The following is a 22,055-nucleotide window of genomic DNA, read 5'->3' as shown; positions in this document are numbered from 1 at the left end:
TGCCGCCTATGGGGTCGCATAGAGTCAGACACGACTGAAGCGACTTAGCAGCAGCAAGTTTGCATAAGTTCACTGAACCGAACACTAGGTCGAGTTTGGCCTTCGGACACCCGATGACCTAACCCGGGCTGTGCCTCGCGCGCAAACCAAGTGAATGTCCCTCGCCCTCCACCGGGCAGCGAGGGGGCAGCGGAGCCGTGCGACGGCGGGTCGGCAGTGCGCATGCTCGCCGCGCCGGCGCAGGTTTCCGCAGCAGACTAGCAGCTCCGCTGCGGCGTCCGGGGTTTCCAGCAGGGCCGGAGCTCCGGTTCGCGCAGAGTCCTTGGCCTCTCGGCGGGCCCCCGGCGTCCCTGCGCTCCGCGAGTCCCCGGCCGCCGCCCAGCGCGCCACGATCTGGCCCTCTGCCCCGCGAAGATGGCTGCCGTACGCCGGGCCCGCAGTTACTGCCGATGCCTGGTGCGCTTCTCCGACCGAGAACTCTGCTAAGCCCCGCTGCAGCAGACGGCAGGAGTAGACACCGGACTCCCAGCGCACCTCCTCGCGGGGGCGGTGCCGAGGGGGCGCCGAAAGCCCCTCGGCCGCGGCCGGCCGGCCAGCCAGCATGGTAAAGCGCCGAGGGGCTCGGGCGAGCGGCGGAAGGGAAGACCCGGGCCTGCGGGGAGCCCTGGGGAAGTGGGGAGGAGGAACCTGCGAGGGGTGGGGTCTGCAAGGCTACCACCATCCTGCCGTCCTGGCCTGAGGGAGAGGATGGTGCCAACCTTGCCGGATCCCCGGAGTTACTTCCCGAGGACCGCCCACCCCCACCCCCGGTGGGGGCTCCAGTTTAGCAGAGAGGGATTGCTGGACGGCCGAGAAAAATGCCTCTCTTCGGCCTTCTGAGGATATTTAACCAATCTCTTGCCTTTATTAAGAGCAGCGAACATAGACTGAGGTGAGCCGTCGCAGTATTTGAAATCGGGAGGGAGCTTTGGCAAGTGGAGACACTTGTTGATCGCCGCCTATCCCCGCAAAAAACCAAAAACAAAACCTGCCCAGGGAGCCGCCGTCCTGGCCTTTTAAGGCGTCTTGAGTTTAGGACGCACTTGTCCCAGGACGTGGCGGTGCCCGGGGCAGGGTTTTGGCTGGCGGTTTGAGGGATTCTGTCGCATTTCAGGGCCCTGAAAGCCCGAGTGGTCCAAGTGGAGAGACTGAAAAGCTCCAGAAATTGATAAAGCAGGTTCTGTGGAGCTATTGCGTGCTGGCACAGGTAGTCTGTGCCCCCTGCTACTTTGCTTTGGCTTCCAATAAATTGTCGATGCGAGAAACTAATCTCTGGCCAAGTTGAATCTTCAAGAGTGAAATGATGCCAAACTCATTAGTTTATAGTAAACACCCAAGTGTATATGAATGTATGAATGGTTGAATGAGTTTATTAAGTCAATTTGGAGAGTAAAAAACACTAATTAACTCTGCTTCTAAACTTTTAGAGTTCTCTGACCAGGATTAAGCACTTAACTTTGGGTATTAACTCCATCTGTGAAACAGTAAAATGATGAACACTTGAAGCTACTCTGGTAAAAAGTGGTGTAGGTCAAACTCAATTATGTAAAACAAAGTGAAAATCTCTGCATGACAGCCGAAGACCTACTTATTTCAAGTGGTATTTGAGTTGAAAAATGCAGTAAAACCCCAAATTTGATTTGTTTTTGTCATCGTAGTGTCAAAATCAAAGTCACAGTGGATTAGAGCTCTATTATCACACAACTCAGGGAAGAAGAAAGATGCTGTCTGTATTATCCATTTCCTGTCTCCTTACCTCATCCTTGAGATATGCATTATATATTATCATAGCATTTTATTTGTTAATTCAGCCAATTTTTTGAGCACTTATCAGCCTGGGATAGAGCCAGACCCCAGATCTTGTTGCCAGTGCACTAATTCTAGTGAAAGAGATGAAAGCTCAACAAAATTCTTCAGTGCTGTGATACCAGCACATGTGTAATGGGAAAACAAAAGAGGCAAGTAAAGGGGTCAGAAAATGTTTCCTTCTGGGGTGGTCCCTGAGCTGAGTCTTGAAGGATGAGCAGCAGTCGCCAAGTGGGAGGAAGAGGACACTGGCATTCCAGATGCTGAGAGAAGTAGCATGTGCAAAAATTGGGTGGGAGGTGGCAGGAGAGAGAGCAGGGGGAGCTCTTGAGGGCAGTTTGGGAGGACTGTTGGTTTAGAGGTGGAGGCTGAATTACTGAGATACACCAGGGACTAAGGTCCCCTTCCATTAGCTGTCCTTAAAGTTTACAGTAATAAAGCAGACCCTTATTTGGGTGAGAAATACACTTGTTAGATCTATAAATTCAAACTCTTTTATTGTGTAATTTGCATTAGTGATGTTCTTACTAAGGGGCTTCCCTGGTGGCTCAGAGGGTAAAGCGTCTGCCTGCAATGCAGGAGACCTGAGTTTGATCCCTGGGTCAGAAAGATCCCCTGGAGAAGGAAATGGCAACCCACTCCAGTACTCTTGCCTGGAAAATCCCATGGACAGAGAAGCCTGGTAGACTACAGTCCAGGGGATCGCAAAGAGTCGGACATAACTGAGCAAGTTCTCAGCTTAAAGAGACAAAAAAAAAAAAAGTATTTGACAATACTTATATTTTCCAGTTTTCTGGAAGTTCATCTGAGTCTCTGGCCTTTCGCATTTATTTCTTCACCGACTCAGCCTTCCCAGAGTGCCAAACACTTTAGCATATACTAACTAGTTCACCTCTTACAGGCCCCTCTGTGGTAAGTCTGCTTGCAAGAGATAAGATGGGAAGCCAGGCTTGTTTGTGTTGTGCTGTGAAGTAGTACAACTATATCTAGTTGCTGTGCTTAAAGATAGGTGCTAATACAAACATCTTAGTCCCAGGAGCAAATTAGAACCCAAACTGTCAACTGTAAAACTTCCTGTGTTTGGAATGAGTAACATTAAATAGATTGTATTATTTTTATTTCTAACTAACCTTCTAGATCACTTCCCTGATTGCGGCATTTCTTTATAGGATTGAACACTTAAAGTGTTGAGCAAGTCTTATTTGCTAAGAGGTGTGTTAGGTAACAGACTGCACCTGGGCAGCATTTCATTTTCAGTGGAAGGTAGGATTCAGTTTTATTTAGCAAACGTTTATGGAGACTAAAAGGATAAAATGGAAGGATACTGACCTGGGGCCTCTATTAAGTCTTAAGCCATGCACAGTAATTCCAGCCCTTTATTCCACTTTAAGTCAATCCAATATATAAAAAAACCTGGATTTATTTTTTTTAAAAAGGAAGGGACTTCTTTATAAAAACCTTCACTGTTAACATGTCTTTGATTTTAATGAGTTTTTCTAGTACATTGAAGATATTAACAGTCATTCACACATTAATAACATTCCCGTTTATATAAAGAAAGGACAGTCATATATGGGCTATATGTTGTTGTCCAGTCACCCAGTGGTGTCTGACTCTTCGCGACCCTGTGGACTGCAGCACAACAGGCCTCCCTGTCCTTCACCATCTCCTGGAGTTTGCCCAAGTTCATGTCCATTGCGTCAAGGATGCCATCCAGCCATCTCATCCTCTAATGCCCTCTTCTCCTTCTGCCCTCAATCTTTCCCAGCATCAGGGTCTTTTCCAATGAGTTGGCTCTTTGCCTCAGATGATCAAAATATCGGAGGGCTATATATCCTCTTTTAAATGATCCATGAAACAAAAGCTATTTGAACTCTGTCCTGCCACTCACTGTTACTTTCTGAAACAAATCTGAAACAAAGTGTTCTTTTTAACCACCTACCAAACATTTTAAGCTGGAGATGAGTGAAGTAGTTTATTCTACAGTATTAAAAAGTTAAAGTACCAGATTTTTCCAACTGGAATCATTTTCCTCATCTGTGAAGAATTTAGAGAGAGACAACTATGTGTTTCGCTGGGCAGGCAGCTCAGTAAGCAGTGTAGGTTACCCAGGGAAACTGGTGTCTGCGTGTTCTTCAGCTTTTGTTTGTTTCCCTTCTCCTTAGGCAGAAGCTGAGGAAGATTGTCATTCCGAAGCTGTCAGGGAAGGAGATGATGATGATGAAAATGAAAGCCCTGCTGAGACGGATTTGCAGGTATGTTTCTTCATTTGTGCTTCAGTTCTTATTCTGTTGGTTGCCATACATAAGCAGGAGTTGGTCATACTTACGAAGATTCTTAGGTCCTTATTTACATTGACTATAGCTGTGTTTTCATACTGGTTTTTGAAATGCTTCAATTATAACTATGTTATGGCTTTCTTTTCCTGTAAAAAGGAATATCAGTGGCTACTATGTCATTCAGTTATGGATTTAAAGTGTTCAAGGCATAAGCATGAGTAACACCCATCACCTTAAAAAAATGGACAGATTTGACCGTCTAAAAGTTTGAGACCTATGTATCGCAAAAGATCTTCTAAATCAAGAGAAATAATTAGCTGGGAAAACTATTTACCATGTAGAGAGAGAGGGTTGATATCTCTCATGTAAATATAATATCCTTATAAAATTAGTAAGAACATAAGATAGATAAAAATGGACAACTAATGGAAAAAATTAATTTATAATTAATTTATAATATATATAATATATAAGTAATATATTAAACATTTATTAATTAAACATTTGAAGAGATAATCAGCCACAAGAAGAATTTTATCAGTCACTGATCACTTTTATTGATTAGTCTTTGGGTGGGGCCCACCTGGGAAGCAAGTGTGGTCTTGCTGAGGCCTGAACCACAGGGCAGACAGCTGAAGGCTGTTTGGTAGCACTGCCTACAGTTCAGCTGTGGCGGTGGGTATCTAAGCAGCACACCAGAGCCCACCACACTGGAAGGCTTCACTTATTCTGTATTTTAAAAATTTTTTAATGATGCATATTTAGAAAAAAATAATTTCTTAAAAAAAAAAAAAAAAAAGAATGGTTATTACAGAGTTGAGGCTTACCCACAGAATTTTGAGATGATGTATTCCAAGTAGAAAGCTTGAAAACATCTAAGTTTAGACTCTTAAGTGATGGCTTATATTTTCAATTCCAGTTAAAATTTGATTTCCCTGTACCATTAGATTTCTCCTGTATAGAAAATCTTATTTTAGCAAACTTTCACTATTTCTTCAGAGTCTTAAGCAAAAATTATCTTGGAAGATAACAAGTATTTGGTGGTAGTAATTTAAAGACCGTGTTTTCTCATCCAAGAATATGTATGTGTGTGGACATTGGTGTTGGACTATTGACAGATTGTTCCAGAGGTGAGGTCCTCTTCCTTGGCAGGTCTTAAGGCATCCTTCTCCCCCTCCCAGGCACAACTCCAGAGGTTCCGAGCTCAGTGGATGTTTGAACTTGCCCCGGGTGGAGGCTCAGGCAATTTAGAATCTCGACCGTGCAGAGCAGCGCGAGGCTCTTTGCTGAGGGCAGCGGACACCAGAGGAAAGCAGGAGCTGGCGAAAGAAGAAAAGTTAAGTGTTATGGGCGTTGTACATGGAAAGATGTGGACAAGTATGCCAGTGTCTCCATCCCTCAGGACTTCTTATAGGTCTTTGGATGATATGTTACTCCTCCTTTGCTACAGGTACACAGTCTTGCTGGGACTCTTTAGTAATGCATACACCCCTGAGGTTCATTTGGTCTCTAAAAGATACATTCCTTTGAATTTATTAATAGAAGCCCAAAAGAGGAGAAATTTGTTCAAATGTTAACACTTTCCCAAAAGCCTTAATATAGTATTTGGTTATATTTTGAGTTGAATAACTTTAGTGATGCAGTGATTACTTCCTTATCCTGGAAAATTTCAGATGCTTTCTAGTGGTTCACCTCTTTCTCATACTTGATCACACAAAGCACACACAGCCCACCGTTTCAGATTTCACCACGTTGGTCCCTCTGTGTCCTTGGTTGCTCACCTTCCTTGTATGATACAGTGTAGTGTTTGTGTGTAAGCTTGTACATCCTCTAGTATACGTTAAATCCTTTCTAGCTGACTTGTAATACCCAGTGCAATATGAATGCTCTGTAAATAGTCACAAGTACAATGTCAGCGCTACATAAATAGTTGCTAGTGCACAGCAAATTCAAGTCTTGCCTTTCAAAACTTTCTGGAATTCTTTTCAAACATTTCTGATCTGCAGATGGTTGAGCCTGAGAATGCTGAGCCCAGGGATGTGGGGAGGTTACTATATCCTTTACTCCACAGGGGCTGTCATTTTCACACCATTAGACCCAAGTTTTCATTTACAAAAATTTGCCGTTAAATAATGGACATTACCGTGACAACAAAAGACGTCCATATTTGCTTTATTTCAGTTTAGTTTGGACATACTCACAGGTTCATGACCCAGGAGAGCCTTGTGCATGCCTCCCATCCTCCCTTGACGATGATGCCTTCCTCAGCTAGACTTTTTGAAAGTAGGTAGAACCTTGGCACAATCCAGAGCTTATTCAGATTTCCAGGCACTTGACTTGGGAGTGTATATAAACAGTTCTCTGCAACTTTATTACACATGTCGCTTGATGTAGCTACCATCAAAATCAAGATACAGAACTGTTCTGTCACCACAGGGCCCCCTTTCCCTACCTCCTCAGTTATATGCTCTCTTCCTCACCTCCTCCATAGCCCTTCCTAACCATTGGCAACCTCTACTCTGGCCTCTATTTCTGTAATATTCATGATATTCAAGAAAACGTGCAATTCCTTTGAGATCCCTCCCAGTTGTTGTGTGTGTCAGTAGTTTGTCTCTTTTTTACTGCTCGCTCGTGTTGCATGGTGTGTACATACCCCACTTTGTGGGACCACTCACCTGTTGAGGGACTCGTGGGTTTCCAGTTGGGGGCTGCTCTTACTGGAGCCACTGTGAATATTCATATGCAGGTTTTTGCATGAACATAAGGTTTCATCTCTCTGGCCTAAGTAAGTGCAGTTGCTGAGTTTCACGGTAAGTGCCTATTTGGTGAAAAGAAAGTGCACTGTTTTCCAGGGCTTCTGCACCATTTTGTGTTCCCTCCAGCAGTGTATGAGTGACTCGGTGTCTCCGCATCCCCATCACCCTTTGTTGTCATTACTTTTTAATAGTAGTCTTTCTGATAGGTCCTTGTGTCTCCCTAATGGCTAATGATGTTACAAAACTTTTCATGTGCTGTTTCCCATCTTTATAGGCCCCTCTGTGGAAAATGTTTGTCTTTTCTAATCAGATTTGCTCATGTTTTTACTGTTGGATTTTAAGAGTTCTTTATGTATGCCAAATACAAGTCCTTTGTTGAATATGTGGCTTGTAAGTTCTTTCACTCGGTAGCTTGTCTTTTCATTTTCTTAAGAGAGCCTCACAGAGCAAAAGGTTTTAATTTTGATGAGGTTCAATTTATCAACTTTTCCTTTTATGGATTGTGCTTTTGGTGTCCAAGTATAAGAACTTCTCGCCCAAGTCTCCCAGGTTTTTTTTTTTTTTTTCTTTTTCTTTCTAAAGGTTTTTAAAGTTTTACTTTTGAGTCCTTGATCCATTTTTGAGTTACTTTTTTCTGTAAGCTATGAAGTTGAGGTTGAAATTTACTGTTTTGCTAGTAGATATGTAACTGCTGTAGCATGATTGTTGAAAAGGCCATCCATACACTACTCAAACTCATTTTTAATACAGATTTTCAAATATTGTTTTTCACTGTTTTTATAGGCGCGAGAACTCTTCCTAAAAGCAGTAGAAGAAGAACAAAATGGAGCTCTTTATGAAGGTAAAAAAACTCAGATCCCAGGTCATCTTGTCATGACATTTCTGAATAACATCTGTTCATTACTGACCAGTTTTTTAAAAAACTGGAATATATTTGCTCTTCGTTACTGACCAGTTTTTTAAAAAACTGGAATATATGAGAACATCAGTCTGTAAATCTGAGATTGTTTTTTTAAGGCATGAAAAATAAAAATTGTATTTTTATATAACCCATCTCTTTCCAAAAAATATTGCTAAGAAACATTGTCATGGGGGTAGAATGAGTAAAATAACCTTTTCTAATTTAGAGTTTAACATTTATTAATTATTAAAGTCTTAAAAATACTGTTACTCACTGAAAAATAGGATATGCTCCTTTTATAGGTCAGTGTTTCTTCGGAGGAGGAGAATATACAGGACAGGTTGAAGAATATGTACATTTTTTCTCAATTTTAATTTACATTATACAAGAAGGAATACCCTTCAGCTTTTATTGTCTGTTTTGTTGGGTCCGTAGAAATATGTAAGTAAACCAAGAGATGAGACTGTTTACCAGATTAGGTTTATAATTCGGCTTTCATTTTGTGATAGAAAAGCTATTAATTGGGGCATGGAAAAAATGCTAGTGCTTGAGTCGTTGGAAAATGCCCCTCGGATAACATTTTCAGAATTGTTGCATTTATTTGCAAGTTTCTTCTAGTGGTGTTTTTACTCTGACATTCGAAAAGGGCCCAAATGATGACATCCTCATCAGTCTTTATTAGCCTGTGAGAGTCCTGTCTCCATGTAGTGTTCCGTAACTCACCCCAAGTGGCAGAACACAGCAGAGTGGATGGACTGAATGGGCTTGGTCTGAGGGAAAAGAACTAATCAGCTTCTGCAGCCCCAAGTTATATGATCTCTCACTGGTCTAGTTCTAAACCACCTGGCCAGGAGATTTATTTAAAAACAAGTTTTATAGGTTATTTGGAGAAGGCAATGGCAGCCCACTCCAGTACTCTTGCCTGGAAAATCCCATGGGTAGAGGAGCCTGGTGGGCTGCAGTCCATGGAGTCGCTAAGAGTCAGACACAACTGAGCGACTTCACTTTCACTTTTCACTTTCGTGCATTGGAGAAGGAAATGGCAACCCACTCCAGTGTTCTTGCCTGGAGAATCCCAGGGACAGGGGAGCCTGGTGGGCTGCCGTCTATGGGGTCACACAGAGTCGGACACGACTGAAGCGACGCAGCAGCAGCTAAGTAACAGGCAGCTGGAGTAAAGGAAGATGAAGTTGAAGGATAAATTCCAAAAAAAAAAAAAAGAAACCTTATTCCACTCAGGAGGAAGCATTTGATTTTCCTAAGCTCTGCACACCAGAAAGAAGTTTGCTTCAAGTTGTTTTTGCTGGGGCTGCAGCAGTGGCATTTTCAAAGCCCAGAGAAAGACAACTACATATAAAATCACTTCTGACAATATGTGAGAGGCTGAGGAAAAAGATGGGCTAAAAGATAAGGGTAAAATGCAACATCTTAAGTTTCTGTAACGTGAGTGCTTCAGAAAAAGACTATTTCTGAACCAGTAGGGTTTGAAAATGAGTTTGCTCACTGCTCATGTTGCATATAGAAAAGGGGAATTTGGTTATTTGTAAAGAAAGTTACCAAATTAAACCATGGTTAGCGTAATCAAAGGAAATGACGAAAATGTGTGGTCATAGCTAATTTAGCTTTATTTCTTCTTTTAGCCATCAAGTTTTATCGTAGGGCTATGCAACTTGTACCTGATATAGAGTTCAAGATTACTTATACCCGGTCTCCAGATGGTGATGGCGTTGGAAACAGCTAGTGCGTATATAATTTGATAGACAGTAATATATAGAATTTGTTAAAGTTAAGCGTCTTTGCCCTGTTGACTCTTAACATGATAAGACAGTCTTGTGCTAATTCTGTTAAGTTTCATGGTCTTTAATATGAAGACTTGTTTATAAAGTTGTAGACATTTTTTAATTAGGGAAATTTTAAGATTAAAGTATAGAAATGCACATTTTAAATACAACAAAAATAAGGTAATGAAAGAGGTTTTTTTTCTTTTAATAAAAGCAGTGATTACTGAAAAGAGTAAATTAATGGACATGTTTCAACTTTCTGAAATCTATAAAGTCAAATGATTAAAATGTAATCAGGCCAAAGCTGAAAAAGGTTAATAATGGTTGAAATTGGGTACATGGGGTTTTATTACACTAGTCTTTCTCCTTTTGTGTCTGTTTGAAACCATACATTTTTAAAAAGGTTTTTTATTAGGAGAATGCTAGACTCTAGTCAGACTTGGTTGTAGATGGAATATTGTTAAGACTAACATCTCTTTAAAAGCACAAGGGCCAGATATAGGTGCTTTAGTATGAAGACTTGTTTATAAAGTTGTAGAAATTTTTTAATTAGGGAAATTTTAAGATTAAAATATAGAAATGTACATTTTAAACAGATATAACAAAAATAAGGTGATGAAAGAGTTTTTTTTTCTTTTTTCTTGTAATAAAAGCAGTAATTACTGAAAGGAGTAAATTAACGTATTTTTTAAGCCAATACTTTGACATTGCTCATAAAAGAAACCTAGAAAAGTAGAATTTTTGTAATATTATATCAGTCAGTCTTACATTACCTCTGGCATGAAACAGTTAAGAAGTTACCTTTATCGATAACTTATGCTGACTGCCTTTTTTAACTGCTTATAGTATTAACACTTAAGCTTTGACTAAGCCATATTAAAAATATCCCATTGAAGTCAGCACTTGTTGCCTGTTTGAACTTTGGTGCTAATAATAATTGTTCACCAAATTAGATTTAACAACATGAGGTAGTTCATACTCAAAAAGACTTGTTCAAGGATTTTCTAAACCTTCTTGAAATTTAGGGAGAGTCGTTTAGACCCAGGTCCTAGTCAGTTTTATAAATAGACGCCAGGTGCTGTTAAGAAAAGGTTGTATTAAAACAGCATTTCTTCCTCTCCCATCCTGTCATACAGACCCAGATATTCTGAAAATTCTTTCAAAATAATAGTTGTTTCTTATCAGACCTAATAGGCTCTAAAAGCCTCCTCTGGTTTTTTGCCTCCTGTAAAGAGCTGGTAGCAGAGCCCTGCAGTCCCTCCAGCCTCAGCCACATGTCCATTTTGTTGTCTTTTAATAAGCCCTTCCTGGTTTTCTAACTTCATCCTCATCCAGCTTTTTTGTAAGTCTGATCATTTTTAATGTTACCCTCAGCAAAACTGGAACGCTAGATACTTTTCTAGAACTCTTAACTACACATTTGTTTATGCTGATAGATTACTCATGGACCCTGCTTTTTAAGATTATGTATTTTCCTCTAAAGGAAGGGTTATAAGGTACATATATTAGAAAGCCTTCTTGGTAAGTAAGTACCTCAGATGACATCTGTATATTTTATTTTTATTCAATTAGAGTGGATTATGGTCACTTGAAAGGATATATTTACATATGATTTTTAAAAAATCATTTGAAATTATCTTTTTTACTGATTCATGAAATCTCTACCTTATCATAAAACTAATTAATTAAATCTCAACACCTATACCCAAAAAGTTTTAATTCTTCCTCTGTGGGAATTAAAATTGCTGAAGCTTTTTCCTTCAAAAAGTTGGTATGGTACCCCTTTGCAGGGCAGGGTAAACTTTTACCATATTTTTGAAAAAGAGTAGTAAGAAGTTTGCTTTTAGATGACTTTTTCTAAAGCAAATTTGAAAGTACTGTGAAAAATCAGTTTCAAAGCTGTGTTGCATAGACTGGGGCACTGGGTTTATTCACCTCGCTTCTTTTCTTAGCATTGAAGATACTGATGATGACAGCAAGATGGCAGACCTCCTGTCCTACTTCCAACAGCAGCTCACGTTTCAGGAGTCTGTGCTCAAACTGTGTCAGCCTGAACTCGAGAGCAGTCAGACTCATATATCAGGTGTGACTTCTTGCTCCCTGTAACTCAGAAATACTTTTCCTTAGATTTTTTTCCAAACTTATAAGGTCAGATAACTGTCATACAGTTGCTTTAGTTCCAAGTATAGTGGGGGGGGGGGGGGGGGGGGCGTCTAATTATAATTAATTTGTGTAGACAAGCTTCTCAGGGTCTGAAGTAGAGTGGAATTTGTCGTGTAGTTGGTCGAGGATGCCATCCTCTTTACAGTGATGGTCTAAGAGGGTGAATATCTTGAGTTGGTGGGGCAGCCCTAAGAAAACTGGAGAAATGCGGGTATCTTCAGGCACTTCAGCCAAGTTGGACAGTAGTCCTGAAACAGGCTGAGTGTTTAAAAATGAATGTTTTCTCTTTCTTTTCATGTGTTTAGTGTTGTTTAATTTGCTCTGGGAACTTTTCAAAGGAGGTCAATTGAAAATTTTCAAGGATATGAAAATAATTTTTTAATGTTAGCATATGCAGTGCAGATCATACATATGTATACATACTAGATTATTTTTTCTAGTGTTTTTATATATCTTGACAATCAAATGATCTTCCACGGGAAAGGGGAAAGTAGCTTCCGAGATGTTTTGTACTGAAAAGACAAAGATATTTGTGTTTTGATGTTAGGAGCCATTATTTCTTTTGGGTATTTAAATACGCTTCTCACCTCTGAGATGATCTGAAGGGTGGTTTATAAAATTTGAGGAATAAAAATATCTGCACTGAGAATGTGACAGTCAAGTGACAGGTAGGAAGGCGAGAAGGAGAGTCACTGAGGATGGTTTCCTTTGCAGCTCTGCCGATGGAGGTCCTGATGTACGTCTTCCGTTGGGTGGTGTCCAGCGACCTGGACCTCAGATCATTAGAGCAGTTGTCACAGGTGTGCAGGGGATTCTATATCTGTGCCAGGTATTTACTTTTTTTCTTCTTTTATTTAAGCAACTCTGGCTGTGGTGGAAACCATGAAAAAGCAACCAGTGAACTGGGGAAAAATATTTTCACACCAGATATCTAATGGGGATTGATATCCAAAACATATGAAGAACTCATACAAGAGTTGCAAAAATCCCCAAGGAACCTAATTAAAAAATAGACAAAAGACCTTAGATGTTTTTTTCAAAAAAAGATATTCCATGGCCAACAGGTATACGAGAAGTTGCTCAACATCATTAGTCATTAGGGAAATGCAAGTCAAAACCATAGTGAGATATTAGTTCACGCCTGTTTGAATGGCCATCATTCAAAAGACAAGAGATAAATATGGATGTTGGTGCGATTGTAAGTTGGTATAGCTACTATGGGAAACAGTATGGAAGTTCCTCAAAAAATTAAAAATAGATTTACCATGTGAGCCAGCAATTCCACTTCTGAGTATATATAAAAAGGAAATGAAAACACTAATTCTAAAAGGTGTCTGCACCTCTTGTTCATAGAAACATTATTTATAGTAACCAAGACTTGGAAACAACCGAAGTGTGCATGGATGGATGAATGGATAAAGAATATCCACATATATAAAATGGAATATTATTGAGCCACCATATGTGGTCATGGATGGACTTCTAAGGCTTTATGTTAAGTGAAATTAAGTCAGACAGAGAAAGACAAATACTATATGATCTTACGTATAGTAATCTACATAGAAAAAGAGAATTTGTGGATTTGTGGCTACCAGAGGTGAGGGGATAGGGATTAGAGGAAGATGGTTAAAAGGTACAAGCTTCCAGTTTGAAGGTAAGTACTAGGGATGTGAAGTACAGCCTGATGGCTGTGGTTACCATCACTCTATGAGAGAAGGCTGTTAAGAGAGGGGACCCTAAGAGTTGTAATCACAGGAGACCTTTTCTTTTCCTTGTAGCTCTATGAGATGATGGATGGTCACTAAACCAATGGTGGTTTATTTCACAATAGATGTTAATCAAACCATCATGCTGTATACCTTAAATATTTACAGTGATATATGTCAAATACTTTTCAATGAAACTGGGGAAAAGTTATCCTATACATTTAAAATCTTGCATGTGAAGAATAATTGTAGTTTAGTATAACATTTAAGACAGGTAATCTTTTATGAGGGCTGAGTGCCTTATATAAAAATATATACTTTATCCTTAGCATCTAGAACATTTTTTAGATATTTATTTATTTTACTTTATTTATTTGGCCATGCCAGGTGTTAGTTGAAGCATGTGGATCTAGTTCCCTGACCAGGGATCAATCCTGGGCCCCCTGCATTGAGAGCTCAGAGTCTTAGCCACTGGATCACCAAGAAATCCCTAGAACTTTTTATAATTTTGGTTCTTAAAATTCAGATGCATTGTTTTAAAATAACCTAATTTCAGTTGAAGTCCTGTCTTTTGGGTAAAATATTTGAATTGCTTGAAGGCTTTGTTTTTTGATAGTTCTGTGTGTATTTCTATTTAACAAGTACCTGTCAAGCTCTCTAGTTACTCCATTAATTTTTCTTTTAATTATACATGAGAAAACATTGTAAAAAGGGAATTAAAACAGATCTTCATGGGTAGGATAAAACTTGGTTGCAGAAGTATTCATTAAAAAAAAAATACATTGCCGTGTGTGTTTGGGGGATGTCTGTTTTTGCAGTCTGGCTTCCGTATAAATAGTTCCTCTGTCTTATTTCAAGTTACAGATGAATTTAAAATTATTTTGTGTTGTGTTAGAATCAAGTCAGTTGCTTTGCTTTTTGCAGTAATCCTGTAACAAAGTCTTGTTACGGTTAGGGTTGGTGCCATCTTCAAAATCTACCTCCGGTCTGATTGTTTCACTGTTTCTCTAAGTACCATTTTGGCTCAGCCACCGTTAGGCCTGCTCTGGATTATGGCATTGGCATCCGGTGTGGTCTCTGAACTTCCACTCTTACACTTGGGCTCATTCTCCATAGACCAGCAGAGTCATCTTTTAAAACCATCAGTGGTGCTTAGAACCGTCTAGTGGCCTCCTCTTCACTCAGACAGCCACTGCCACTTGCAAAACCTCCACCTCACCTGTCCCCAACACCTCTCCACAGGTGCAGTCTGCACTTCACCCGATCACTTTGCTGCAACCACACCATCCTTCTTGCCCCTTGTTGAGCACGCTGGCCACACTCCAGCCCTTGGGCCTCGCCTGCTGTGGCGTCTGCCAGGATACCCTTCCTTGTCACTGTAGACACCTGTCCGGAAAAGAGAGTCTGTTCCCTACCCGCCTTGTCTTTGTCCTTTACCCAGCTTTGTTTTTTCTCACACTGAGCACACTGCCTAAAACGTTTCTCTCATTTTCTTGTTTTTTGTTTGCTTTCCCTGTAAAAAAGCAGGGCCTCTGCCCTGCCCATCCATCTGTCCCAGTGCTCAGCACAGTGCCTGGCTGGTGCGCAGCTGAAGTTGCTGAATAGAAGATGCCTGTTGGCAGAAATGCTTCTCTTGTCTGAGTGCAGATAGGGCTTACCTGTTAAATATATTAATGGTGTGCTTTTATTCCCTAGAGACCCTGAAATATGGCGTTTGGCCTGCTTGAAAGTTTGGGGCAGAAGCTGTATTAAACTTGTTCCATACACATCCTGGAGAGAGATGTTTTTGGAAAGGCCCCGTGTTCGATTTGATGGTGAGTTGAACTCTTTAGAGCAACAGAGATCTGTTGTGCTGATTTTGATGAATACGTAAGTCTTCATTTTTTATACCAGACCTGAGTACTGTCAGCATATTTAGAGGAAACCTCAATAAAAATAAAGCTGGAAACATGTTACATGATGGTAAAAGTTTTTTATTAAGTTCTTTTTTAAAAATCTGTTTCTTTCTGTAGGCGTGTATATCAGTAAAACCACCTATATTCGTCAAGGGGAGCAGTCTCTTGATGGTTTCTATAGAGCCTGGCACCAAGTGGAATATTACAGGTACAACTGTAATAACTCAGTGAGTGAAAATTTTCTCTCTCCAAGTGTTAGTGCATTAGTTATCAGACATTGATTTCACGTGGCTTTTGCATTTATAGACAAAATGGCCCTTGGTGTTTTTATCCAGTTTATAATAGGAACTGCAGTCAAAGAGCCAACAGATTAAGATAGATCAGGGAATTCCCCTTGGCCTCTAGATCTAGAATTACTTTGTGTTTTGGAGCTCCTCCTTGTCTTCTGTCTTACCAGAGCGCTTGGGCTGCTATTCAGGCTCATCCTCACCAGATATCCATGTCACTGAGGAACAAGTCGGCTGTGCTGACTACGTGGAGTGGACAGCATTGGGCCTCAGTCTTGTATGACATTAGGCAGTGCTTTAGGGAGAAACACGCAGAACTTTAACAGAGCAGTGTTTAATCCACTTTATTTCTATTCGGTGGGTGACACTAAAAGTTCCATGGTTCCCTCTAAGGAAGGTAACAAACTTGCTCTGTTTCTCTGCTGCTGGCCTCACGGGCCACGTCCGCGTTAGTGATGTCTGCAGTCCTCTGGCCTGCGGCATCTCCCTTTTGGTTTCACAGCCGTGCATAAGTAGGTCTGGGGACCGGGAAGTAGGGACACGTTTCACATTCGCGCGTGGTGTTCCGGTGTCTGCCTTGTCCCGCAGGTACGTAAGGTTCTTCCCGGATGGCCATGTGATGATGCTCACCACGCCCGAGGAGCCCCAGTCCATTGTTCCGCGCTTACGCACCAGGAATACCAGGTGGTGGCCCTCTGCAGTTTCCTGTCCGCTTCATGTTCTGGGTGGTAGCTTGCAGATTATGTAACTTAATACTGGATGATTAAAGAAGCAGTCAACTGGGGCACTTGTGAAAAGTAACTGATCCTGGACTTACCTGGCAGTCCTGTGGCTGGGACTTGGTGTTTTCACTGCTGAGGGCCTGTGTTCGATCCCTGGTCAGGGAGCTAGGATCCCACAGACGGCACAGTGTAGCTCCCCACCACCTCCCGCCCCCAAAACAACAACAAATACCAATCCCTGGGCCTCTCCCTAAAGGCCTCCTTCAGTAAGTCTGGGGCCTTGGAAACTAAGTTTACTCACATTGTACCTGATTGTCCTCAGGCTAATTGAGTGAATACTTCTAACCCATTACTTTCTCAGTTACTTAAATATACATAACGGATAAATAGATTTAAAGTGTTTTTTTTGTTTTTACTTTTAGAACGGATGCAATTCTACTGGGTCATTATCGCTTGTCACAAGATACAGACAATCAGACCAAAGTATTTGCTGTGATAACTAAGAAAAAAGAAGAAGTAAGTATGCAAGGCAGAATTGGCAGTTTTCTTTTAATTTCCATACCCTGCTCATTCAAGAGTCTTCTTAAAATTTTTTTCTTAAAGTATAGTTGATTTACAATGTTGTATTTAATCATTCAAGCATTCTCAATTAGAAAGGATGAAACGTACTCTTTTATAAATTATACTGTTACACAAAACGGGGGTTGACTTAACAGCATATCTCTGAAGAGAACTGGAAGGTTTCTAAAATGTGGTTATTTTTTATCAGATCAACTTATTTGTCCTCCAAGTTTCCTTTTTTGGCCCAGGTTTTTTACACGTGAAAATGTAAAGCCAGGATTTCCTGTGAAATAACTAGAACGATTATATATGACTGTATTTTTGGCTTTTCTCATTTTGAATCATAGGAGATTTTCTTTCTAAATTGTCTCATATGGATAATTCTTTCAGAGATATTTTTAGAATTTCAGTTTCTCTTGGAAATAAGCTAAAGTGAGATAATTTCCTTCTTCTTGTTCTTGCAAAAGGAAAAAAAAATGCCAAGCAAATACAATGGCAGAATCATGACATTCCAGAGTATTTTAAACTCTCTTATCAGATTAAGGGACTGATATTTTCCAGCTTTTCTCCATGAACATTTTTTTTAACCCTAGTTAAAAACCACAGTGTGGACCCAAGAAGTTGTGAGGTAGTTGGAATAAATATTTCTGTGTTGTTCTTATAATGAATATAGTTTTTGAACGAAGTTTGTCTTATGTTAAGTCCCATTCCCGGGAAAGTTGTTGTTTTTTGTTCAATTGCTCAGTTGTGTCCAACTCTGCGACCCCATGGACTTCAAGCTTCCCTGCCCTTCACTGTCTCCTGGCGTTTGCTTAGACTCGTGTCCGTTAAGTCAGTGATGCCATCCAACCATCTCATCCTTTGTCACCCCCTTCTCCTCCTGCCCTCAATCTTTCCCAGCAACGGGGTCTTTTCCAGTGAGTCAGCTCTTCGGATCAGGTGGCCAAAGTATTGGAGCTGCAGCATCAGTCCTTCCAATGGGAATAGTTAGTCCTTCATCTGTGAGTCCTGTGGCCCTTGGCTGTGGCTTCTCCAGCTCCCTCTGGCTCCTGGAATCAGGGGCTACAATCTGAAGGGCAGAGATTCTTACTATCACGGTGATCATGGCCTTGAGTTTCTTGAGATCAGAGCTGGGGAGTTGTGAGGCCCCCACTGTTAAAATGTTACCTAATAAGAGAGTTTAGGCACTCGCATGCTGACGCCCAGTTTTCACTCCAGACTGTGGCGCAGTGAAACCGTGTGTAGTGTCAACATTCTTATGTTTTAGCAACATTCACAAAAGTGTGGTTCCAGTGAACCTTGTCACGTCTGTTTCTCTGTAGACTAGTTTTCTGTTATTGCAAAAGATAAGTCATACTCTGTGTTCTTTCTGCCCCACTGTTTTCGAGTAGAAGGAAATATTAGGCCTAGAGATGGACGGGAGTTTGAGTTCCCATCTCCGACACTGACCCTGGGCTGCCCATCCTGGACCCTCATCCCCTCAACCGTCACACAGCTACATGCGATTACATGTCATACCTAACGTCGTCATCCCGATTGAGATAATGTGATGGAGGCAAAAGCCTTCTGCTTTTAGAGGCTCTCATGTATTTCCAGGCACTCATACATATACACTCATACACAAAGGTCTGTCTAGTCAAAGCTATGGTTTTTCCAGTAGCCATGTATGGATGTGAGAGTTGGACCATAAGGAATGCTGAGCACCGAAGAATTGATGCTTTTGAACTGTGGTGTTGGAGAAGCCTCCTGAGAGTCCCTTGGACTGCAAGGAGATCCAACCAGTCAATTCTAAAGGAAATCAGTCCTGAATATTCATTGGAAGGACTGAAGCTGAAGCTCCAATACTTTGGCCACCTGATATGTAGAATTGACTCATTTGAAAAGACCCTGATGCTGGGAAAGATTGAAGGCAGGAGGAGAAGGGGATGACAGAGGATGAGATGGTTGGGTGGTATCACTGACTTGATGGACATGAGTTTGAGCAAGCTCCGGGAGTTGGTGATGGACAGGGAAACCTGGCATGCTGCAGTCCGTGAAGTCACAGAGTCAGACACGACTGAGCGACTGAACCAAACTGATAAACGTTGGCAGTTGATAACCAGTATAGCTGTCTATCCTGTGTGCAGATAACTATGTGACTTAACACATTGCTCAGGTATTTCCGTATAGATGCAGCTCCATCCGTCTCTGTCTGTCCTCGAAGTGAGGCCCCACTGTTGCTCACGCATCTCCCTCTTACAGAAAGCACTTGACCATAAATACCGGTATTTTCGCCGTGCCCCTGTGCAAGAAGCCGATCAGAACTTTCATGTGGGGCTACAGCTGTGTTCCAGTGGCCACCAGAGCTTCAACAAACTCATCTGGATACACCATTCTTGTCACATTACTTACAAGTAGGTGAATGCCATAAAAACCTCAAGGGTACAGATTCCGTGTGCCCTTCCTGTCCAGCTGAGGACTCAGGTAGGGTTTGATTCCTCAGAGTTAATGTTCGATCACCAAGGAAAACCACAGTGTAATCTTCTGCAAACCAAAGAAATAGCCAACCCGAAGAAAACTAAAAGTGGGCCTGGTGGAGTGTCCAGAGCTCCCGTAAGGGTCCATGGACACGTAGGTGGGCACCTCCCCTGTGAGGTTGAGAGCAGCCCCCATGAGTCTGTCGGTGCCTGGCCACTAAGCTGCACGAGTGTGACTGCAGTCATTGGCTTTCCAAGGCAGTTGTGAAACACCAGAACTATTTTCTTCTCCATGTTTCAGCCTCATCATTTTTCACCTTATTTCCCTTTGGTTTATCCCCAGGGATTATACACAGATTTTAAAGTAAATTGTAGCTAGGAAAGGAAGTCTGCTGAGATGATCACCAGTGTTTCAAAGCCAAATTAGTGGTTCCTGTTTAAAGCCATTAATGGTTCCTATGTTAAACTTTTTATCCTGTGAGCTAGGATTTACTAGTGTGAAACAGTGAATGAACAGATGAGAATGTGTGAGAAAGGAACAGTACTGAAATGAGTAAAATGAAAGAATTAGGAAAGTGAAATTTCAGTTCATGTAGATACTGATGTTAGCTGTTGTGAGGTTTGGAAGAATATTGGTGTGTGCCCAAGGGTCATTCCATGCCAGTTGAGTCCAGAGTTCTGAGAGGCACGTTGTAGGTCGGTCGCCTTCCATCAGCCTCTCTGACGACCTCATTCAGGTTGCTGAAAGCTTCCTCAGTCACGTTTCCACATTAGGAGTAACTCTTCCCACTCATCTGGGAGGTCTTGACAGAAAGACCATTTTTTCTTGCTTCTCTCCGTTATCTACTGGTCCTCCTGTCTTCTTTCTGCTTCTCTGAATAATTGCGAAGTAGAATTCTTTTTTTTTTCCTTTCCAAAGAAACCAAACCCAGAAGTAGAGCCAAGCAAATGATATGAAGTCACTGGAATTTTCTGTTTTTGTTTATTTCTTTTTTTTTTTTTTTTTTAGGAGAAAAATAAAAGGCTGTGGTAATATATCACCTGCTTCCCCCTCAACCTGAAATTATGCTGTTGATTATGCAAATATTAAATCATTAAATTCTCTTCTAGGATTATAATTCTTTCTAAAATATGTTTTAATAAGAACCATAAAATATCTAGAGCCTTTGACTTAGAAATTGTTCCTTGGGAATCTTTTCAAAGGGCATAATGAAAGATATGAAAATCATTTACAATTGCCCAACACTGAAAACTAAATCCTCCAGCAAAGGGGGAATTAAGTAAATGTAGTAAAAGCAGACAGTGAAATATGCAGCCACAAAAATGGCTCCTGAAGAAGATTTAATGATGTGAGGCAATGCTTTATGTCATGATGTATAAAGCAGCTTCACCTCAGCAGTGAAGCTCAGTATCAAGGTTGAGGCCCTATCTGAGTGGGAATGAGTGATTTTTCTTTACACTTTTCTAGTATTTTTCGAATTTTCCACAATGCACCTATTTTATTTAGAATTGACTGAAATGAACTAAAAATTAAAAAAAAGGCTAATGCCTAAAATTAAACTCCCCCCCTACATGTAGACAAGAATTTTAAATGAGCTGAAATCTCCTTGTGATGAGTGACTGTGGGCTCTCTTTCCAGATCTACAGGAGAGACTGCGGTCACAGCGTTCGAAATCGACAAGATGTACACGCCGCTGCTGTTCGCCAGGGTGAGGAGCTACACCGCGTTCTCCGAGAGGCCGCTGTAGCCCTCACGTCCACCCCCACCGCGTTGCATGAGTAAAAGTATATAGAGAAGCAGAGCAACCTAAGTTATAAATGTATATATATATATGATATATATATATATGGAATTGGAACTTATTTTACATTGTCGGAGTTCTTTCAAGAAGAGTATTAAATTGATTATTTTTTTTATTTAAAGGGAAAGTTGATTCTTGGGGTGTTTGTTTTGAAATTAAGTTGAAATTATTTTAAGTTTCAGGACACTTATATTGTGAAAAACCACATGAGGTTTTAAATCATGCCCTTTTGCAAGCAGACCTCAGAGCAGGCTTCTGTCCCATAGGCTGTCTTCTGACCGATCAGCCCAGTACTGAAACGTGTCAGGGGAGCACCCCCATGGGATCAGCATCTATTTCACGCATGACATAGCGTCTTTTAACTAAAAGCTCAAAATGTGAACCCCTGTTCTGAATTTGTTTGATACTGTTTGACCAGTGAAGATCATAAATAAAAGGTTTCTTTCAAGAAAATGTATTTGGATAGCCTTTTTCAAACGTCAGAGTAATGAACGGTCCTAAGGCAGCCAGCGAAGGCTCACAGATAAAGGAGTCATCTCAGTCTTTATAGGCAGCTAGTCTGTCGTGTCTGTACCGGGACCCCATCCAGGCCCCCTACATGTGTGTGACATTAGGTGAGAAGGGAGGAAGCCCTCGGGGCCAAAACTCTGAAAGAACAGAAAGTGAAGTGAAAGTTGCTCAGCCGTGTCCAGACTCTGCAACCCACGGACTGTAGCCCACCAGGCTCTATCCATGGAATTCTCCAGGCAAGAATACTGGAGTACGTAGCCACTTCCTTCTCCAGGGGATCTTCCCAACCCAGGGATCGAACCTAGGTCTCCTGCATTGCAGACAGGTTCTGTACCGTCTGAGGCACCAGGGAAAGAGCAGGAATGTATCCTATAAACCCAGGGCTAGCTCC

The 22,055-nt window shown here is 41.2% G+C and overlaps 1 protein-coding gene across 3 annotated transcripts; it reads left to right on the top strand.

Annotated features, from left to right (window-relative positions):
- Positions 1 to 339: 339 nt before the first annotated feature.
- Positions 340 to 21,607, top strand: FBXO9 (F-box protein 9). 3 transcript variants are annotated; one of them, XM_055571207.1, is made up of 13 exons: positions 340 to 604; positions 4,011 to 4,100; positions 5,306 to 5,461; positions 7,664 to 7,721; positions 9,422 to 9,521; positions 11,515 to 11,645; positions 12,440 to 12,554; positions 15,127 to 15,245; positions 15,444 to 15,534; positions 16,202 to 16,297; positions 16,758 to 16,851; positions 19,138 to 19,289; positions 20,992 to 21,607. In XM_055571207.1, exons 1-13 carry the CDS (start codon positions 602 to 604, stop codon positions 21,098 to 21,100), a joined length of 1,314 nt encoding a protein of 437 aa, XP_055427182.1. In that variant the 5' UTR covers positions 340 to 601; the 3' UTR covers positions 21,101 to 21,607. The 3 variants fall into 3 exon arrangements, with proteins under 3 accessions (XP_055427182.1, XP_055427183.1, XP_055427181.1); XM_055571206.1 differs by lacking the exon at positions 340 to 604 and adding an exon at positions 970 to 2,117; XM_055571208.1 differs by lacking the exons at positions 340 to 604; positions 16,202 to 16,297 and adding an exon at positions 967 to 2,117.
- The last annotated feature ends 448 nt before the right edge of the window (positions 21,608 to 22,055 follow it).

This window comes from Bubalus kerabau, chromosome 3 (genome assembly GCF_029407905.1).
Source record: "Bubalus kerabau isolate K-KA32 ecotype Philippines breed swamp buffalo chromosome 3, PCC_UOA_SB_1v2, whole genome shotgun sequence".
Lineage (NCBI taxonomy): Eukaryota > Metazoa > Chordata > Mammalia > Artiodactyla > Bovidae > Bubalus > Bubalus kerabau.
The sequence above is the reverse complement of the archived record's forward strand: the minus strand, read 5'-3'. Positions and strand labels throughout refer to the sequence as shown.